At 38.6% G+C, this 17,050-nt stretch overlaps 1 protein-coding gene across 3 annotated transcripts in view; it reads left to right on the forward strand.

The window, feature by feature from the left end:
* LOC145246173 (uncharacterized) overlaps positions 1-17,050 on the forward strand; it is a 422,674-nt gene that overhangs the window by 237,582 nt on the left and 168,042 nt on the right. For all 3 annotated transcript variants that reach the window (XR_013863104.1, XM_080108045.1, XM_080108046.1), the window contains one exon: positions 7,985-8,106. Coding sequence is in view for 2 of the 3 variants with exons in the window: in XM_080108045.1 (XP_079964171.1) it covers positions 7,985-8,106 (122 nt within the window). In the remaining variant the exon portion in view is untranslated. The remainder of the gene's footprint in view (positions 1-7,984; positions 8,107-17,050) is intronic.

Raw genomic sequence — 17,050 nt, forward strand, 5'->3', positions numbered from 1 at the left:
TGAACATTTCCCAAATTATATTTGCATATTATCTGAACTCAAAAACACGCGGGTTTTTTTATGTTCTTCTAAAGTATGCATTACTTCTAGCTAAAGTTAATGCATAACCCTAAAGGTATTACTTAACCAGCTTTTTAAACGAGTTAAAAATAACCAGACTTGTTCAATTTGATAAAAGTTCAATTATAGCATATTTATTATGGGGTGGAGATGAAACGGGTTAACATCCCAGCTCGACCTAGATAAAGGAAAACAGTACCCATGCATTAACATGGGAGGGGAGACTATCATCAAGTACTATCCTAAGCCGGGAATGGGTAACAGATTTATACTAAGTAGATATTAATAAGTCCTTCTCACTTTTTTTATTTTATTTATTTATTTTAGTTGTTTTTTTCTCAATGGAGAGTAGATAATGCATGTGGATGTGTTATCGGCAGCTCCAGTAACTCTCGCTTCTCCTTTTTTGTCCTTCAGTCCTCATTTCCAATGAATGAATTTTCTAACAAAGGGGGAAGAAAAAGCTGCTTTCCAGGTCGGAAGTACTTTGTAAAGAGTAGCCTGAAATCTCGGAAATTTTCTGTTTCTATGTCTATCCTTGTGGCCATGTCACTAGTAAGGGTGCTGGAGGTAAACGTTTAATCTGGGCTGACGTTACCCGCCTGATAGTCAGGGACCTGAACATTGGATTAACCACTAAGGAGGCTGTCCTATCAGCAGGTGCAAAATACCGGGGCTGCTGTATTGCCATTTGGTGAATGGATTCTGGACCATACAATAGTTTCTGGTAGAGCCTCTCGATGCCATACTAGTGGGTAATTGTTACGGCTTTACCTTATCATGTGCCACAAAAAAATTCTTGTCTTTTTCTCTCTTATTTTCCCTCTCTGTCCTGCTCCAGCCAAGTCTACCGACCTGCTCCACAAACCCCAAAACCTTAAAAATTATGATAAACCTCCAAAAACGAAACACGAATAAACTTCGAACCCCATCCTCCAACGCAGACCCCTACTACCAGGTCTCCTTCTCCAACATCAGAGGTCTACGTTCCAACCGTCCAGAGGTTTAAACACAATTACAGGAGACGAAACCGGACATATTCTTTCTAAGTGAAACTGGCATAGGGCCAACCATTTCTCTAGACGAATTCAACATTAAAGGATACTCCTACTTAACATCTAAATCTGACCCTCAAGATCGCCATGGGCATTGAATATGTGTCTACATAAAAGATGGCTTTCCATGTGGTGGGATATCTCCAGAGAAGACCCTTATTTACCTTATATGTGCTTCCGGTTGCACTAGCTTACACCACTGCATTTATATTTGCCCTCTATCGTCCCCACAACAGTGGAGTTACTATCTTTAAGAGCATATCTGAGAAAATTGACCACATCCTGTCTGCTCATCCTTCGGCTAATATAACATTTGCGAGCAGTGACTTCAATGTCCATAATATGGAATGGCTGACCCACTCAAATAAACCCGATGACGAGGGGAGGTTTTGTCATGATTTTGCCATTGCATATGACCTCACTCAGATTGTTCACGAACCTACCCGTGTGCCCGATACACCCGGTTAATATGCAACCCTTCTAGACCTTTTCCTCAGAAGTTCCCCTGAGCTGTGTTCATGTTCCGTTCTATCTCCTCTGGGGTTCTCATTACATTGCAAAAATGATAAAGTATACAGAGATTACAGCCGTCGACCCTTTATTTGAAAGAGACCCTGCCATTGGCTAAATCTTTGAGAGAGAATAACAAAGAATTTGATTGTCTATGCATCTTTATTTCTATAAATATATTTCATAATCTTCTATATAGTTCTACTTACATAATGTGTTGAAGTAAATAGAGAAAATCAATACATCAATGACATTTCTTTTTTAACACAGTGATCACCACTTCTCAAGGCCCGGACGCCACTCAGGGATAAGGGTTATTGCAAGTACATTAAGTTAGTGAGGAGATTTGCTGAAGTGTTTACTTAAGGGGGCGGTTAATTAGGAATTTGTTAACATTGGACTTGAAGACATCCAAGTTGTAGTCCGGAGGGAAGCAGGCAGACGGAACAGAGTTCCACAGGCGTGCAGTTCTAAGAAAGAAGCTTTGTTCATGGAATCCGCGTTTTGATTTAGGCACAGATATAGAGTGGGGGAAATTTTTCACAGTGGATTCAGCTAGACGGGTGTTTTTCGTGAAAGATTGGCGAGGGGGGACCAGAGATTGGAGTTCAGACGAGCATCTGCCATGGAAATAACGATTAAACAAGGACAGGCTCGCAACGTCTCTTCTGTGGGAGAGAGGTTGCAGGGTAGAGAAAAGGGCATCCCCCACTAAGCCACGAAGTCTATTTTGTACTCTGTCAAGGCAGGATAGGCTGTTTTTAGCAGCTCCTGCCCAGATATGGCAACAGTATCCCATCCTTATCCTTATAATCTATGATATATTCTAATAAAGTTTTATGCGGATACATAAAATAATACGAAAGTTATTCCAAAAGTAAAGTCTTTAATTTTTCTTTAAATAAGAGGTTAAAAACGTACAAAGACGGAAGTGATGCCATGAAAACAAATAACCTGTTGTGCTACAGAACTTGTTTTTCCACATAGTAACTATCATTTCTTATGGGCTTTTGCTACTGCTAAACGATGGTTGTGCATGGACGTCCGGAGCGTGCTTTGTTATTCGATGGTCGTTCCAAAGGTTAAACCTCATAATGTTTTAACTCCAAAATGTTGACGAGCTTACGAAGCCGGGAAGAATATTTCGAGCCTTTCTGCTTGCGTGGTAATAAAAATTATTAAATGTTCTGTTGATGTTAGGTTGTGTAAGGTGTTAACTTTGGTCAAAACCACCTGTTTTTTTTCTTTCATCGAGTTATTTTGATTATCGATTATCGAGACTTATCTAAGACATTCCGAGACAAAACCTATACAGGATCATTACTAGAGACATAAATGACATTCTTGTAAAATTTCAAAAAAAAAATCGAAACAGCCGCTTTCCAATCGATGGGGAACAAACTCACAGACACACATCTACACAGACACACAGACAATTTTCTTTTTTATATAATAGTAGATATATTCTGTTTCGACGTTCTTAATACCTTTCATTGCATATATACCAATATTCTGTTTCGACGTTCTTAATACCTTTCATTGCATATATACCAATATTCTGTTTCGACGTTCTTAATACCTTTCATTGCATATATACCAATATTTTGTTTCAACGTTCTTAATACCTTTCATTGCATATATACCAATATTTTGTTTCAATGTTCTTAATACCTTTCATTGCATATATACCAATATTTTGTTTCAACGTTCTTAATACCTTTCATTGCATATATACCAATATTTTGTTTCAACGTTCTTAATACCTTTCATTGCATATATACCAATATTCTGTTTCGACGTTCTTAATACCTTTCATTGCATATATACCAATATTCTGTTTCGACGTTCTTAATACCTTTCATTGCATATATACCAATATTTTGTTTCAACGTTCTTAATACCTTTCATTGCATATATACCAATATTCTGTTTCATCGTTTTTTGTTTTTTTATCAACCATGTCCTATGCATTGCCGTATTATTATTAGGCTTTTCTAATTATCGTATTTCGTTTTTGACACTTTTCTCCATAACTGCGCTCCATTTCATTAAACACCCCATTCATTTGTTTATTAGAATTTTACCGTACATTAATCATCCTCGTCGCTCGCCATCTAACAATCCCCATTTATGTAAATATCATGCCCTCATCCCTACTCCTTGTATTATATTTCCTTCATACTTAAGGTTTCATATTCCATTTGTCCGCTTTCTATGTTATTTTACATTTGCCTCTTAATGTAACCTAAGCTAGATTTCGCATTTCCCTTCATCTGCAACCTAACTCTCTTCTTCTCTGGTGAGAATGTAAAAGTCAAGATATAAAAAGCGTTTATAACCCCTCTCTTTATATGATACTACAAAGAACTGAAAAAGAAATCCATATGTATTGATATTTCTTTTATTTTGTCTTTAATTTCTTTTGAGATTATCTTACCTTTCAAATGTTGAACTCCATATATCCTGATGCGACCTTTAAAAATATATCCTCATTCTTTAAAACCAAATTCCAAACTCAATAGATATTACTTTATAAATCAAAGCATGCATACATTAGAAAACAGAAAAGCAGATTCCTACAACTCTGTCACTATTTTCCAGTAAGGGGTGTCATTTTTGCGACCGTTTCATCTTTTATCAGAGTGCTCCCGCATATTTTGAATGTTTTAAAATAAATATTAGTCGCAAAAACAACCCATAAAGCATTAAATACAAAAAACACTTATTAGTGTTAGTTTCTGTTCCTTTTTACAGCAGGTTAAGCTTTTATGGTCAATTTAATGCTAAATCCAGTAGTTTTTGAAAAACGTTTTATTTGTCAAGTTCTTTATATATTTAAATTATTTCTCATTGTTTTTGTTTTTTGTAGAAGAAAAATTGTTGCTTTTGTCATCGGTTTTAAAGAATATGATGGATATTTGCAAAGAAAATTACGAAAGCAATTACATTAGTATTTTCGGAGTGCCTGATATTTATGGCTATATAACATTAATAAATATTTCTTTATATTGACAGTTCTCGATGCCATACTAGTGGGTAATTGTTACGGCTTTACCTTATCATTAGCTACAAATAAAAAAACAAAATTTCTTCGTTTCTTTTTCTCTCTAAGTTTCCCCTCTCTGCCCTGCTCTTAGTAAATCTGACGACCTAGTCCACAAATTCCAAAATTTCATCATGACATGTTTCAATAAAAATACACGATTAAACCCGGTTCTCCAACTTCCAACGTAGACCCCTACTACCATGTTTCCTTCTCCAACATCAGGGGTCTACGTTCTAACCTTCCAGAGGTTGAAACCCAATGACAGGAGACTAAACCAGACCTTTTATTTTAAGTGAAACTGGCATTGGACAGGCTATTTCCCTAGAAGAGTTCGCAATTAAAGGATACTCTAACTTAACTTCTAAATCTGACCCCCACGATCGCCATGGGCATGGAATATGTGCCTATATAAGGGATAACTTCCCATGTGGTAGGGACATCTCCAGGGAAGATCCTAACTTACCCTATATGTGCTTCCGGGTTGCATTAGCTCACACTACGGCATTTATATTTACTCTCTATCGCCCCCATAACAGCGGAGTTACTATCTTTCAAAGCATATCTGAGAAAATTGACCAAGTCCTATCTGCTTATCCTTCAGCTAACATTCACGTATGTGGTGACTTCAATGTTCACAACGTCGAATGGTTGACCCACTCTAACAAGACCGATGATGAGGGGGGGGGTTCTGTCATGATTTCTCCATTGCCTATGACCTCACTCAGATTGTTCAGGAACCCACCCGTGTGCCCGACAATGAGGGCCAGTATGCGAGCCTACTAGACCTTTTTTCACAAATTGCCATGAACTATGTTCAGTTTCTGTTCTGTCGCCTCTTGGATCTTCCGACCACTCTGTTGTATCAATTAAGATAAAAATGAAATGTAATAAGTCCCCAGACGTATTCTCCATCGTACAGTATATCGATACACTAAGGCTGATTGGGATAGCTTCCGTACATTTATATCTGATCTACCTCTGCATTCAATGTTTAAAAATGATGTGTCCTTTATAGTATTAGACCTGACGGAATGGTTAATTGTAGGTATTGACCGTTTCATACCCTCGAAAAAGTTTCAGCAAAAACCTAACAGCCAGCCATGGTTCTCTCCAGAATGTGCTGCTGCCATTGCGCACAGAAATCACTTTTTCCACTGTTTCCAACGTAATAGATGTATGAAAACTAAAGCCGCTTTCAGGACTGCCAGCAACCATTGTAAGAAAGTAATAAAGAATGCAAGAGAGTTGTATGCTCAATCTGTTAAGTCCAAAGTAGCTGAGCAGAGGTTTGGTTTCCACCAGTTTTGGCAAATAGCAAACAGAATCCTGAACAGAAGCGTGTGCTCCATCCCAACTATTATCAATTGACCTGAGGTAATCTCGTCAGCATCAGACAAAGCCAAACTCTTTGTCAAGAACTTTACAGCTAATTCTACCCTTTGCGATCAAGGCCGCCAACCCCCAATATTTCCTCCTGTATCAGAAAACACGCTATGTGATATACGTATATCTGTACGTTATGTAGCCAAGCTAATCAAAAACCTTTATTCCAGTAAAGCAACTGGCCCTGACGGTATTCCAATTATAGTACTCAAAAAACCTGAACTAGTGCCCATACTTACAAAACTGTTTAAACGTTGTCTTAAGGAGAATAGTTTCCCATCTCCCTGGAAAATTTCATCAGTATGCTCTGTATTTAAGAATTCAGGTGATCGCTCATCCCCCTCTCAGTACAGGCCAATAAGTCTCCTGTGCGTCATGAGTAAGTTGCTAGAATCTGTGTTAAATACAGAAGTAATCAACCATCTCAACAAAAATAACCTTCTTAGTGACACTCAATATGGTTTCCGTTCTGCTAGATCTACAGCAGATGTGCTTACAGTTATATCTCATAGGATTAGCAAATCTCTCGATGGAGGCAACCTTTCTAGGGCAATTGCTCTTGACATATCTAAGGCCTTTGATAGGGTATGGCATAAAGGTTTACTTCATAAGATCTCTAGCTATGGTATTGCTGGAAAGGTCTTCTCAATTATTAAATCATTTCTTTCTGATAGGTTCATAAGAGTAGTAGTAGAGGGGCAAAAATCAGAAGCTCACGGTATTAATGCCGGTGTCCCTCAGGGGTCGATCCTGGGCCCAACTCTTTTCCTGATCTACATTAATGATCTTCCAAATCACATCCTTACATCATTTGTAGACATTTATGCTGACAACACTACCATTTATGGTAGCACATCTAAGACAGTAAACGACCAAGTTCTCTCCAATTCTCTCTCCTCTGATCTTGAGCATGTTGTACAATGGGGTAAGGAGTGGCTGGTTACTTTTAATGCATCTAAAACCAAGCTTCTCTCTTTAAATCATCAACATTCTGATCCACATCTGGCATCAATTGAAATGAATGGCTCTCGTCTTCAGGAGGCCTCTAGTTTTGACAAGCTTCTTGGCTTGACCATTACTCCTGATCTTAAATGGAACACGTACATCAAATCTGTTGCCAAGGCCGCTGGGAAAATGGTGGGATCTTCCTATCGATCCGGTAGATATCTCACTGCTGATGCTATTCTCTATCTATATAAGAGCCAGGTACGTCCAAGGATGGAATACTGTTGGCACATCTGGGCAAGAGCTGCTAGAAAGGACATGGCCTGCCTTGATAGAGTTCAAAATAGACTTCGTAGCCTCGTAGGAAATGTCCTTTTCTCTTCCTTGCAACCTCTATCTCACAAAAGAGATGTTGCGAGTTTGTCTCTGATGTATCGTTATTTTCATGGAAAGTGTTCGATTGAGCTTCAATCTATGGTCCCCCCTCGCCAAACTTTTACAAGAAACACTCGTCTAGTTGTAAACACTATCAATAATTCCCCCACTCTTTATCTGTGCCTAAACCTAAACGTAGATTCCATGAACAAAGCTTCTTTCTTAGAACTGCACGCCTGTGGAATTGTCTTCCGTTTTCCTGCTTTCCGGCTGACTACAATATGGTTGTCTTCAAGTCTAACGTAAATAAGTTCTTGATGAGCCGTTCCATATAAGTTATAAAATTTACCAAATTTTCATTAATAATGATTACTATATTGTCCAATTTCTACTGTACACTCTTTAACCCTTATCCCTGAGTGGCCTTCGGGCCTTCGGGCCTTGATAAGTGGTGACCCCCATGTAAAAAAAAAAAAAAAAGTTTGTATTTATTCACAAATCAATGACATATTTTCTCTACTTGGAGATGGCATTTGCTTTGAGCAAATAAAGAAATAGTTTGAAAAGTAAATTGTCTAAATATATATCTGACATTCAACTTTCATTTCAGATTCTATCCAGCCATACACGTATGCTCCATACATTAATATAACAACCGAAAACAATTTGATGTTGTTTAAGGAGATGAACCCGGACATGCCGGAAGGGCACTTCAACGTTTCGATATCTTTTGTAAGTATAAAATATTTTAACACTCTGTATCTCTCGTGATTATTCTCACATTATTTTTACATTTCTCTTTCATTCTTGAAATATTTTTTTATAAATTACACTGTGCAATAAATTTCAGGTAAAAATGTGCATGCTATATAAGACCTGTTTCAGGGTAAGCAAAGTATCTTGATACTTTGTTCAGAAGGGGGTGGAGTTACAAATGCCAGTAATAATTCTGTTACGAACAATCAGCTATCTCGGCTTGCATATATGACGTTAATAGAAGTCGGACCACGGAAAGTCGGTCAGAATAACGATCCTAGATCTAAGTGCGGTGGTAATGACGTGAAATAAATAAAAAAAAATGGGAGACGAAGAATTTCGGGGATTTGCTATCAGCGGCACTGGCCAACATTTCAGATAATAAATATAAAAAAGGTGTGGAGGAATATTCTGACGTCATCCGTCCCAATAAAAAGAGAGACATTTGGGACAACCAAGAGAAGGAGCGATCCTGGCACGAGAGTGGACACATTATATTCTCGACCATCTTGTACACAGACCACTGCCACTTTGCTGTCAGTATTGTCACTGGAGAATAAACAGTTCTAATCATTCCCGTTACTTTTTATTAAAAGTACAAGAGATTTTTCACGTCTGATTGTGAACACACACACAATTGTACGGATTCAAAGAAACCACGACTAGCGATGTGGCTAGTCTTATACATAATACAGTAATAATAAACCTGACCGTTACTTCTCTAGATTAGGCACAATTTTCACCCGCATATTGTTAGTGAAGTTTCAACACACACACACACACACACACACACACACACACACACACACATATATATATATATATATATATATATATATATATATAAAGTATTACAGTTAAGTTTACCAAAATAATCCAGGATGGCAAAACTAAAGTATATTATAAATATTGAAGAGTTAATATTTATAAAGTAATCTCAACCAGATGTTAAAGCGGGATGTAACCAATATATAGATAGAAAATTGCATCAGCAGTGAAATATCTTCTGGAGCGGTAGAAGGGTCCCACCATTTTCCCAGCGACATTGGCAACAGATTCGAGAGCCATCCATTTCAATTCATGCCAGATGGGGATCAGAGCGTTGATGATGTAAAGATAGGAGCTTGGTTTAAAATGCATTAAAAGTAACCAGCCACCTCTTTCCTCATTGTAACACACACTCAATATCAGAAGAGAGAGAATCAGAGAGAACTGTCATTTACGGCCTTTGATGTGTTGCCATAGATGGTCGTGTCATCAGCATAGATATCAACAAATGATTTAAGTATGCGTTTTGGGAGATCATTAATGTAGATCAGGAAGAGAGTTGGGCCCAGGATGGAACCCTGAGGGAATCCAGTATTAATACTCCGGGTCTCTGATTTCTGCCCATCAACCACTACTCTCATGAGCCTATCAAGGAGAATTTTAATAATTGAGAAAACATTTCCAGTTATACCGTAGCTGGAAATCTTGTGAAGTAGGCCTTTATGCGATACTTTATAAAACGCCTATTATATGTCAGGAACAATTGCCCTGGAAAGGAATCCGTTGTCAAGAGATTCACTTATCTTATGAGATATAACCGTTAGCACATCTGCTGTAGATGTAGCAGAAAGGAACTATATTGCATGTCACTAAGAAAGTTATTTCTGCCTAGGTGGTTGACTACTTTTTTTTTTACAAAGGCATCACCACATTATCAAGGCCCAGAGGCCACTCAAGGATAAGGGTTAAAGAGTGTACAGTAGAAATTGGTCAATATAGTAATCATTAGTAATGAAAATTTGGTAAATTTAATAACTTATATGGAACGGCTCATCAAGAACTTATTTACTTTAGACTTGAAGACAACCATATTGTAGTCAGCCGGAAAGCAGGAAAACGGAAGACAATTCCACAGGCGTGCAGTTCTAAGAAAGAAGCTTTGTTCATGGAATCTACGTTTAGGTTTAGGCACAGATAAAGAGTGGGGAAAATTATTGATAGTGTTTACAGCTAGACGAGTGTTTCTTGTGAAAGTTTGGCGAGGGGGGACCATAGATTGAAGCTCAGTCGAACACTTTCCATGAAAATAACGATACATCAGAGACAAACTCGCAACATCTCTTCTGTGAGATAGAGGTTGCAAGGAAGAGAAAAGGACATCTCCTACGAGGCTACGAAGTCTATTTTGAACTCTATCAAGGCAGGACAAGTCCTTTCTAGCAGCTCCTGCTCAGATGTGGCAACAGTATTCCATCCTTGGACGAACCTGGCTCTTATATAGGTAGAGAATAGCATCAGCAGTGAGATATCTACTGGATCGATAGAAAGATCCCACCATTTTTCCAGCGGCCTTGGCAACAGATTTGATATACGTGTTCCATTTAAGATCAGAAGCTTGTCAAAACTACTTCTCTTTAATGTGGATTCCAGTAGTTTACTCATGACACTTCTCCTTAAGGCAACGCTTAAACAGTTTTGTAAGTATGAGGGTAAGTTCTAGTTAAAGCTTTTTCAACATTATAATATATAACACAGGTCCAGTTGCTTTACTGGAATCAAGGTTCTTGATTAGCTTGACGACCTCACGCACAGAAATTTGTATGTTGCATAGCGTGTTGTCTGTTATAGGAAGAAATACGGGGGGTTGATGGCCTTGGTCGCATAGGGTAGAAATTGATGCAAAGTTCTTAACACATACTTTGGCCTTATCTGATGCTGACGAGATGCCCTCAGGTCCATCGATGGTGGTTGGGATAGAACACACGCTTCTGTTCAGGATCCTGTTGCTATTTGCCAGAACTGGTGGGAACCAAGCCGTTGCTCAGCTACTTTGGATTTAACGGACTGAGCGTATAGTTCTCTTGCATTATTTATTACTCTTTTACAGTGGTTGCTGGCAGTTCTGAAAGCAGCTTTAGTCTAAGTACAGCTCTTACGTTGGTAGCTATGGAAAAAAATGTTTTCTGTGCGCGATGGCAGCAGCACATTCTGGGGAGAACCATGGCTGGCTGTTAGGTTTTTCTTGGAATTTTTTGGATTGTATGAATTTGTATATGCCTACAATTAGCCATTCGGTGCAGTCTGATACTATAGAGGACACATCCTTTTTAAACATGGAATGCAGAGATGGGTCAAATATAAATGAACGGAAGCTATCCCAGTCAGCCATAGAGTATCGATATACAGTACGGTGGAGAGGTACGTCTGAAGAATTATTACATTTCATTTTTATCTTAACTGATACGACTGAGTGATCGGAGGATCCCAGAGGAGAAAATCGAGTCTTGGATATCAGACTTGTAGGCTTCCATGGCTACTGTGACCTGTGACCTGTGCCCTTGTTTTAATAGTTGAATAATTATATTATCTCTCACATTCTGCAAGATCTAATATATCTATGTATATATATATATATATATATATATATATATATATATATATGCATTTGAAATAAGTCACAGATTAGAGATCAACTGAATTATCCTGTCAGATATTACATTCAGGTAATACGTTCAAGATGATCGTAGCCAAAAAGTTAAATCTACATATTTAAAAAAAATAGAGCAATATATAAGTTTGATGATTAAAGTTAAATTCTGTAAATTAAAATATATGCACATATATTTAAGTTAAAAATTCATTGTTTGAAACAAGGAATATATAAAGAAAACGTGTCTTTATTTCCTTAATCCATGGATTTTTAATAATGACTCACATCATCCAACAAAATTATATGCAATTAGCATAATGTTCAGCTATGAATAAACAAATAGTTTGCTTTTCAGCACATATATTGAAAATGTTATTTGAATGGTGAATAAGAGTCATAGAAAAAAGGATTTCATACAACCTGGGCAGTCTATTATCAGAATGAGTTCAATATTTTTTGGGATATTACTTCCAGGTTGGAGGACTGGTGATCCAGGGGGAAAATCATTAATCAGATATATCTGGAATATATGTGCTGACAAGCAAAATACTCGCTCATTCATAGCTGAATATTTTGCTAACTGCATTCCATTTCCTCTGATGATATGAGCCAATATTGAAAATCCACGGATTAAGGAAATAAACATATTTTTCTATATATTGCTTATTTCAAACAATAAATTTTTAATTTAATTATATGTGGGTATATTTGGATTTACAAAATTTAACTTTAATCTTCAAACGTATATATATATATATATATATATATATATATATATATATATATATATATATATATATATATCGTCGTCGGCCAATTTCTCGTATCCGAGAATTTCAGTTTCTTCTTCCCTCAGTGTTTGGATCACAGATGGCTTCTCAGACCAATCTGAGTGTGAAATTTTCGTGGGCAGAGAAGGCAAGCAATGCCTGGCAGGGGGCGTTGTTGTTCAGCACGATTTTTTCTTGCCTTCCTCTTGATCTCCACCAGTCTTCTTCTTTTTGCCTCGTATCCTTTGGTACCATGTCTGATGGATTGGCGCCACATGCACCGATCCTTAGATGTTCTTTCCTAGATAAGAAGATCAAATCCGGAGTTTTTTAGGGTGGATTTGAGTTGGTCCTTATATCACAGTAGAGGGCGGCCGGTAGATCTTTTTCCTGTGGCTAGCTCCGAGTACAGGGTTTGTCGAGAGAGTCTGTTTTCATCCATTCTGAGGATATGCCCCAACCAACGGAGTCTGTGCCTCATGGTGGTGGCCTCAATACTGCAGCTGTTTGCTCTCTCAAGAACGCTTGTGTTGGTTACATAGTCATACCATTTGATATTCTAGCTCGAAGTTTTTGTTGGTGGAATTTTTCGAGTTTAATGAGATCACTTTGGTATATGGTCCAAGTCTCACACCCATACAGAAGCGTAGGTATAATAATCGCGTGGTATACCATGAGTTTAGTTTTTATTGAAAGATGTTTATTATTGAAGACGGGCTTCGTCAGTTTACCGAAAGCTCCATAGGCGAGGCCAATTCAGCTTTCTATTTCATTCTCATTTGAGCACTTTTCTGATATTATACCACCGAGATATGGAAAGTGATCTACTTGCTCAAGAGGAGTGTCATTTATATGAATGCTACGTCCTGTAAGATGGTATTGTGTACTGGTTGTACTAACACTTTTGTCTTACCAATATTAACAGAGTTCGAAGCGATGGTAGGCTGCCGTGAAGTTGTTTACGGATCTCTGGCGGTCTTCCTTGGAATGGCTAAGGACCATGTTGTCATCTGCATATTGAAGCTCTGTGATGTGTTAGAATTTCACAAGGCTTTGAGATTTTAGTCTAGCAGGCTTGAAAAGTCCCCCATCATAACGGTACCTAATGTCCACCCCCCGGGTTATTTGGGGGAATTTCGTGCAGCATTGCAGCAAGATATAAGGAAAAGAGGGTATGTGCAAGAACACAACCTTGTTTTAGTCCACAGGTAACTGGAAACTTTTTTGTTTCCTTGTCTTGGTGCCATACATATCCTGACATGCCTTCATGCAGTGTCTGGATGCGTTCTACAAAGTGGATTGGGCAACCAAATTGCTTGAGAACTTTCCACATTGCATCTCTTGGAACGATACCGAATGCTTTTTGCAGGTCATAAATACAATATAGAGGGGTTTCTGTTGTTCCATGGTTTTCTCCTACAGCTGTCTCGCACAGAAAATCATATCTATTGTTCCTCGAGAGGCACGGAAGCCGCACTGAGATTCTGGGAGGACGGATTCCGTGACTTGCAGCAAGCGATTCAGTAGTATGCGGGAAAAGATTTTTCCCATTATAGACAAAAGGACAATCCCACGGTAATTTTCGGTCACCCTCTTTGAAGATGGTTACTATTACTGCGTCTTTCAGATCCTTTGGTACTTGATGTTCTTCCCACATCTTAAGAATGAGATTGAATATTCTTGTTTTCAGATGTTGGCCACCATGGTGGATAAGTTTGAAGGGGATATTATCAGGCCCTGGGGCTTTATTTACTTTCATTTGCTCCATCGCAATTAGAAATTCTGTAAATGATGGTGGTTCATTCATCCATAATTGCGCTGGGTACTGTGGGACCATTTTGAGAAAGTCCTTATTTGCAGAAGATTCTTTATTGAGTAGAGTGGCAAAATGCTTTTTCCAACGATCCAGAATTGATTGTGGATCATTGAGGATGGTGACATTGTCTGCTTCAAGGAGTGTTCCGATGGAGGATCTGATGGGGCCAAAAATTTGTTTTACACTGGCAGAGAAATTTCTAAGGTCGTGGGCGTCTGCAAAACCCTCCAATTCTAAAGCTTTCAGCTGCCACCATCTGTTTTCTAGTTCCTGTAATTTTGATTGACACTGTTTTTTGCGGTTTCTGTAGATGTTGGTTTTATGCCGGCTTCAAGGGTCTTCTTCATGAACATGGCGAGCGTTTATCTTTTCTTGAATGAGTTGGTTAATTTCAGCACAGTTTACATCACACCAGTCTTGATTTTTCTTTTTTCTTTAAACCAACTGTGAATTTGGCTGATTCATTAATGATCTTACTGATTTACAACCATTTTTCTTCCAGGTTGCAAGAATTGGTTTGGTTTATACGAAGTTGTTGTTCGATGGTGTGTTGGTATTTTGTTTTTACCTCTGTTAGGTGAAGTTTTGAGAGGTTATATTTTTTCCGAGAATGCTGTTTTAATTCAAATTTGGGCTTCTTTCTGGCGGTATATTTAGCACGTGTGATGACCAGACGGTGGTCAGTTCAACAGTCATCTACACTTGGTGCTAATTTAGTGATATGGATATCCTTTTTTATTTTCTGGCGGACGATTACATAGTCTGGAATGTGTCAATGCTGAAATCGAGGATGTTTCCACGTGGTCTTAAATCTATTTGGGAGCTGGAACTGAGTGTTGGTAATGAATAGCTCAAATTCTGAGCAAAGTCCTTACAGCAGGCAACCGTTTGCGTAGCATTTACCAAGTCCATGCTTCTCAATGACAGAGTTCCAGAGTTTATGGTCTTTCCCCACTCTCGCATTAAAGTCGTCCAGCACCATTAATCTGTCACGTGGTGGGACTCTGGTTATAAGCTTGCCAAGCTGCTGGTAGAATTCTCGTTTCACTTCACTGTCGGTATCTAGGGTTGGTGCATATGCCAAAATGACAGTAATGAAGTTATAAGAAGGCAGTGGGACTCTAAGAGACATAAGTCTCTCATTTACAGCTGTTGGTGTGAGCTGATAATTATGCACGATGTGTGACTTTATAGCAAAGCCAACTCCGTGTATCCTTTTTTCATCTTTATCCCTTCCCTTCCAAAAGAAGGTGTATTCTGAACCCTTTTCTTCCAGCTTACCTTCCTTTGAGAGTCGGGTCTCGCTAAGTACAGCAATGTCCACATTAAGAGCCACGAGTTCTTTTGAGACCAAAGCAGTTCGTCGTGCTTGTCTGTCCCTGTCATTGAGGTCTAGCAGGGTTCTTACGTTCCATGCACCAAAGGTTAGATTTGTGGATTTGTTTTTTGAATTTTTCTGGTTTCGACCGCAAAATAGGGTGTCCCACTAGATGCGGCTTTCCAGTCAGGCACAGTTGTTACTTCCGATTTTTCACCCACATTTTCTAGGGCCTTCCCTATTCAGGGTGGGCAGCGGTTGTCCTCAATAGACCTACCCAGTCGTAGACGTAGGACCGAGCCTCCGGATAGTCACAGTTCCAAGAGAGAGCAACCATCATGCGTCCACCGCCAGCGTGCAGGTCCAGACTAGGAGCTCCGAGTTTCACCAAAACCTTCTTCCTTCGCCCTTGTCCCATCGCTGCTGGTCTTGTCATAGAAGAGAGAGAAAAAAAGAGAGAGAAAATCAAACCAGAGGAAAAAAGGAAAAGTCATTGGCATATGAATTTGTTTAGGGTGGGCATCAACTTGCCAGGAGGAAACCCCCACACTGTGGCTCCCAAACCTTCCTTCGCGGCACTTGTAGGGGTTACTTGTAATATCAGGGAAAGGGGGTTGCAACGGACAGCCGGAAAAGAAAACAGTTTGTATGTTTGTTAATCGCCTCATAGCCAGTCCGTCTGGCTATTGGGATATTTTAAAGTCAGAGTTTTCCTTCTCTTAGCCTTATCCCAGCCAAGGGACGCGCAAGGCAGCGGAGCAGGAGTTGGTAGTATGTCAGGGCGTGTCCACACGATTGGTGGGCCATGTCATAGCACCTCTTGGGCCCCCTGCTGCTCTGAGATTCCATGACATTTAGACTGGTGCTGCAAGGCACCAGTATCCGTGTGTGGCCACGAGGAGGCATGTCAGGGGTTTAACACTGGAGAGGCTAATTATACTGGCAGAGAAGGCTTACGCATTCTGCTTCTTATTCACCTTAAGGCTAGCCAGCGGCAGAAGCTGGAAGTGAAAAGCACGCAAGCAAGAACTTAGCACTAACGCTGCTGCATTAGACGCATCACAGTGCGCTGTGTTTCTATACACACACACACACACACACACACACACACACATATATATATATATATATATATATATATATATATATATATATATATAAACTGCGTCGTGTTTCTATACACACACACACATATATATATATATATTTCTATACACATATATATATTTCTATACACACACACACACACACATATATATATATATATATATATATATATATATATATATATATATATATATATATGGCGGTGGCCATATATATATAAAGTACGTCAATGGCTTTATTGTAGATTAGTAAAATTGCACTATTTCACTAAATATATATCACAAAAATATAAAAATTGTATAATCAAATGACTGCATTAATGTTAGTTATTTCCCAAAATGTTTTTTTCAAATTCATGCGATATTCACAAAGTTATGACATTTAAGTCTTTATCAAGGAATTCCCATTCTCCATCGTTTTATTGCAGGTCTTTTAATATGTTGTATCACGGCTAAAACACAATGTTTAGTCATAAAAACTTTACTTTTTGT

The sequence above is a fragment of the Euprymna scolopes genome, chromosome 23, assembly GCF_053919585.1.
Source record: "Euprymna scolopes isolate OS-2025 chromosome 23, ASM5391958v1, whole genome shotgun sequence".
NCBI classification, from domain to species: Eukaryota; Metazoa; Mollusca; class Cephalopoda; order Sepiida; family Sepiolidae; genus Euprymna; species Euprymna scolopes.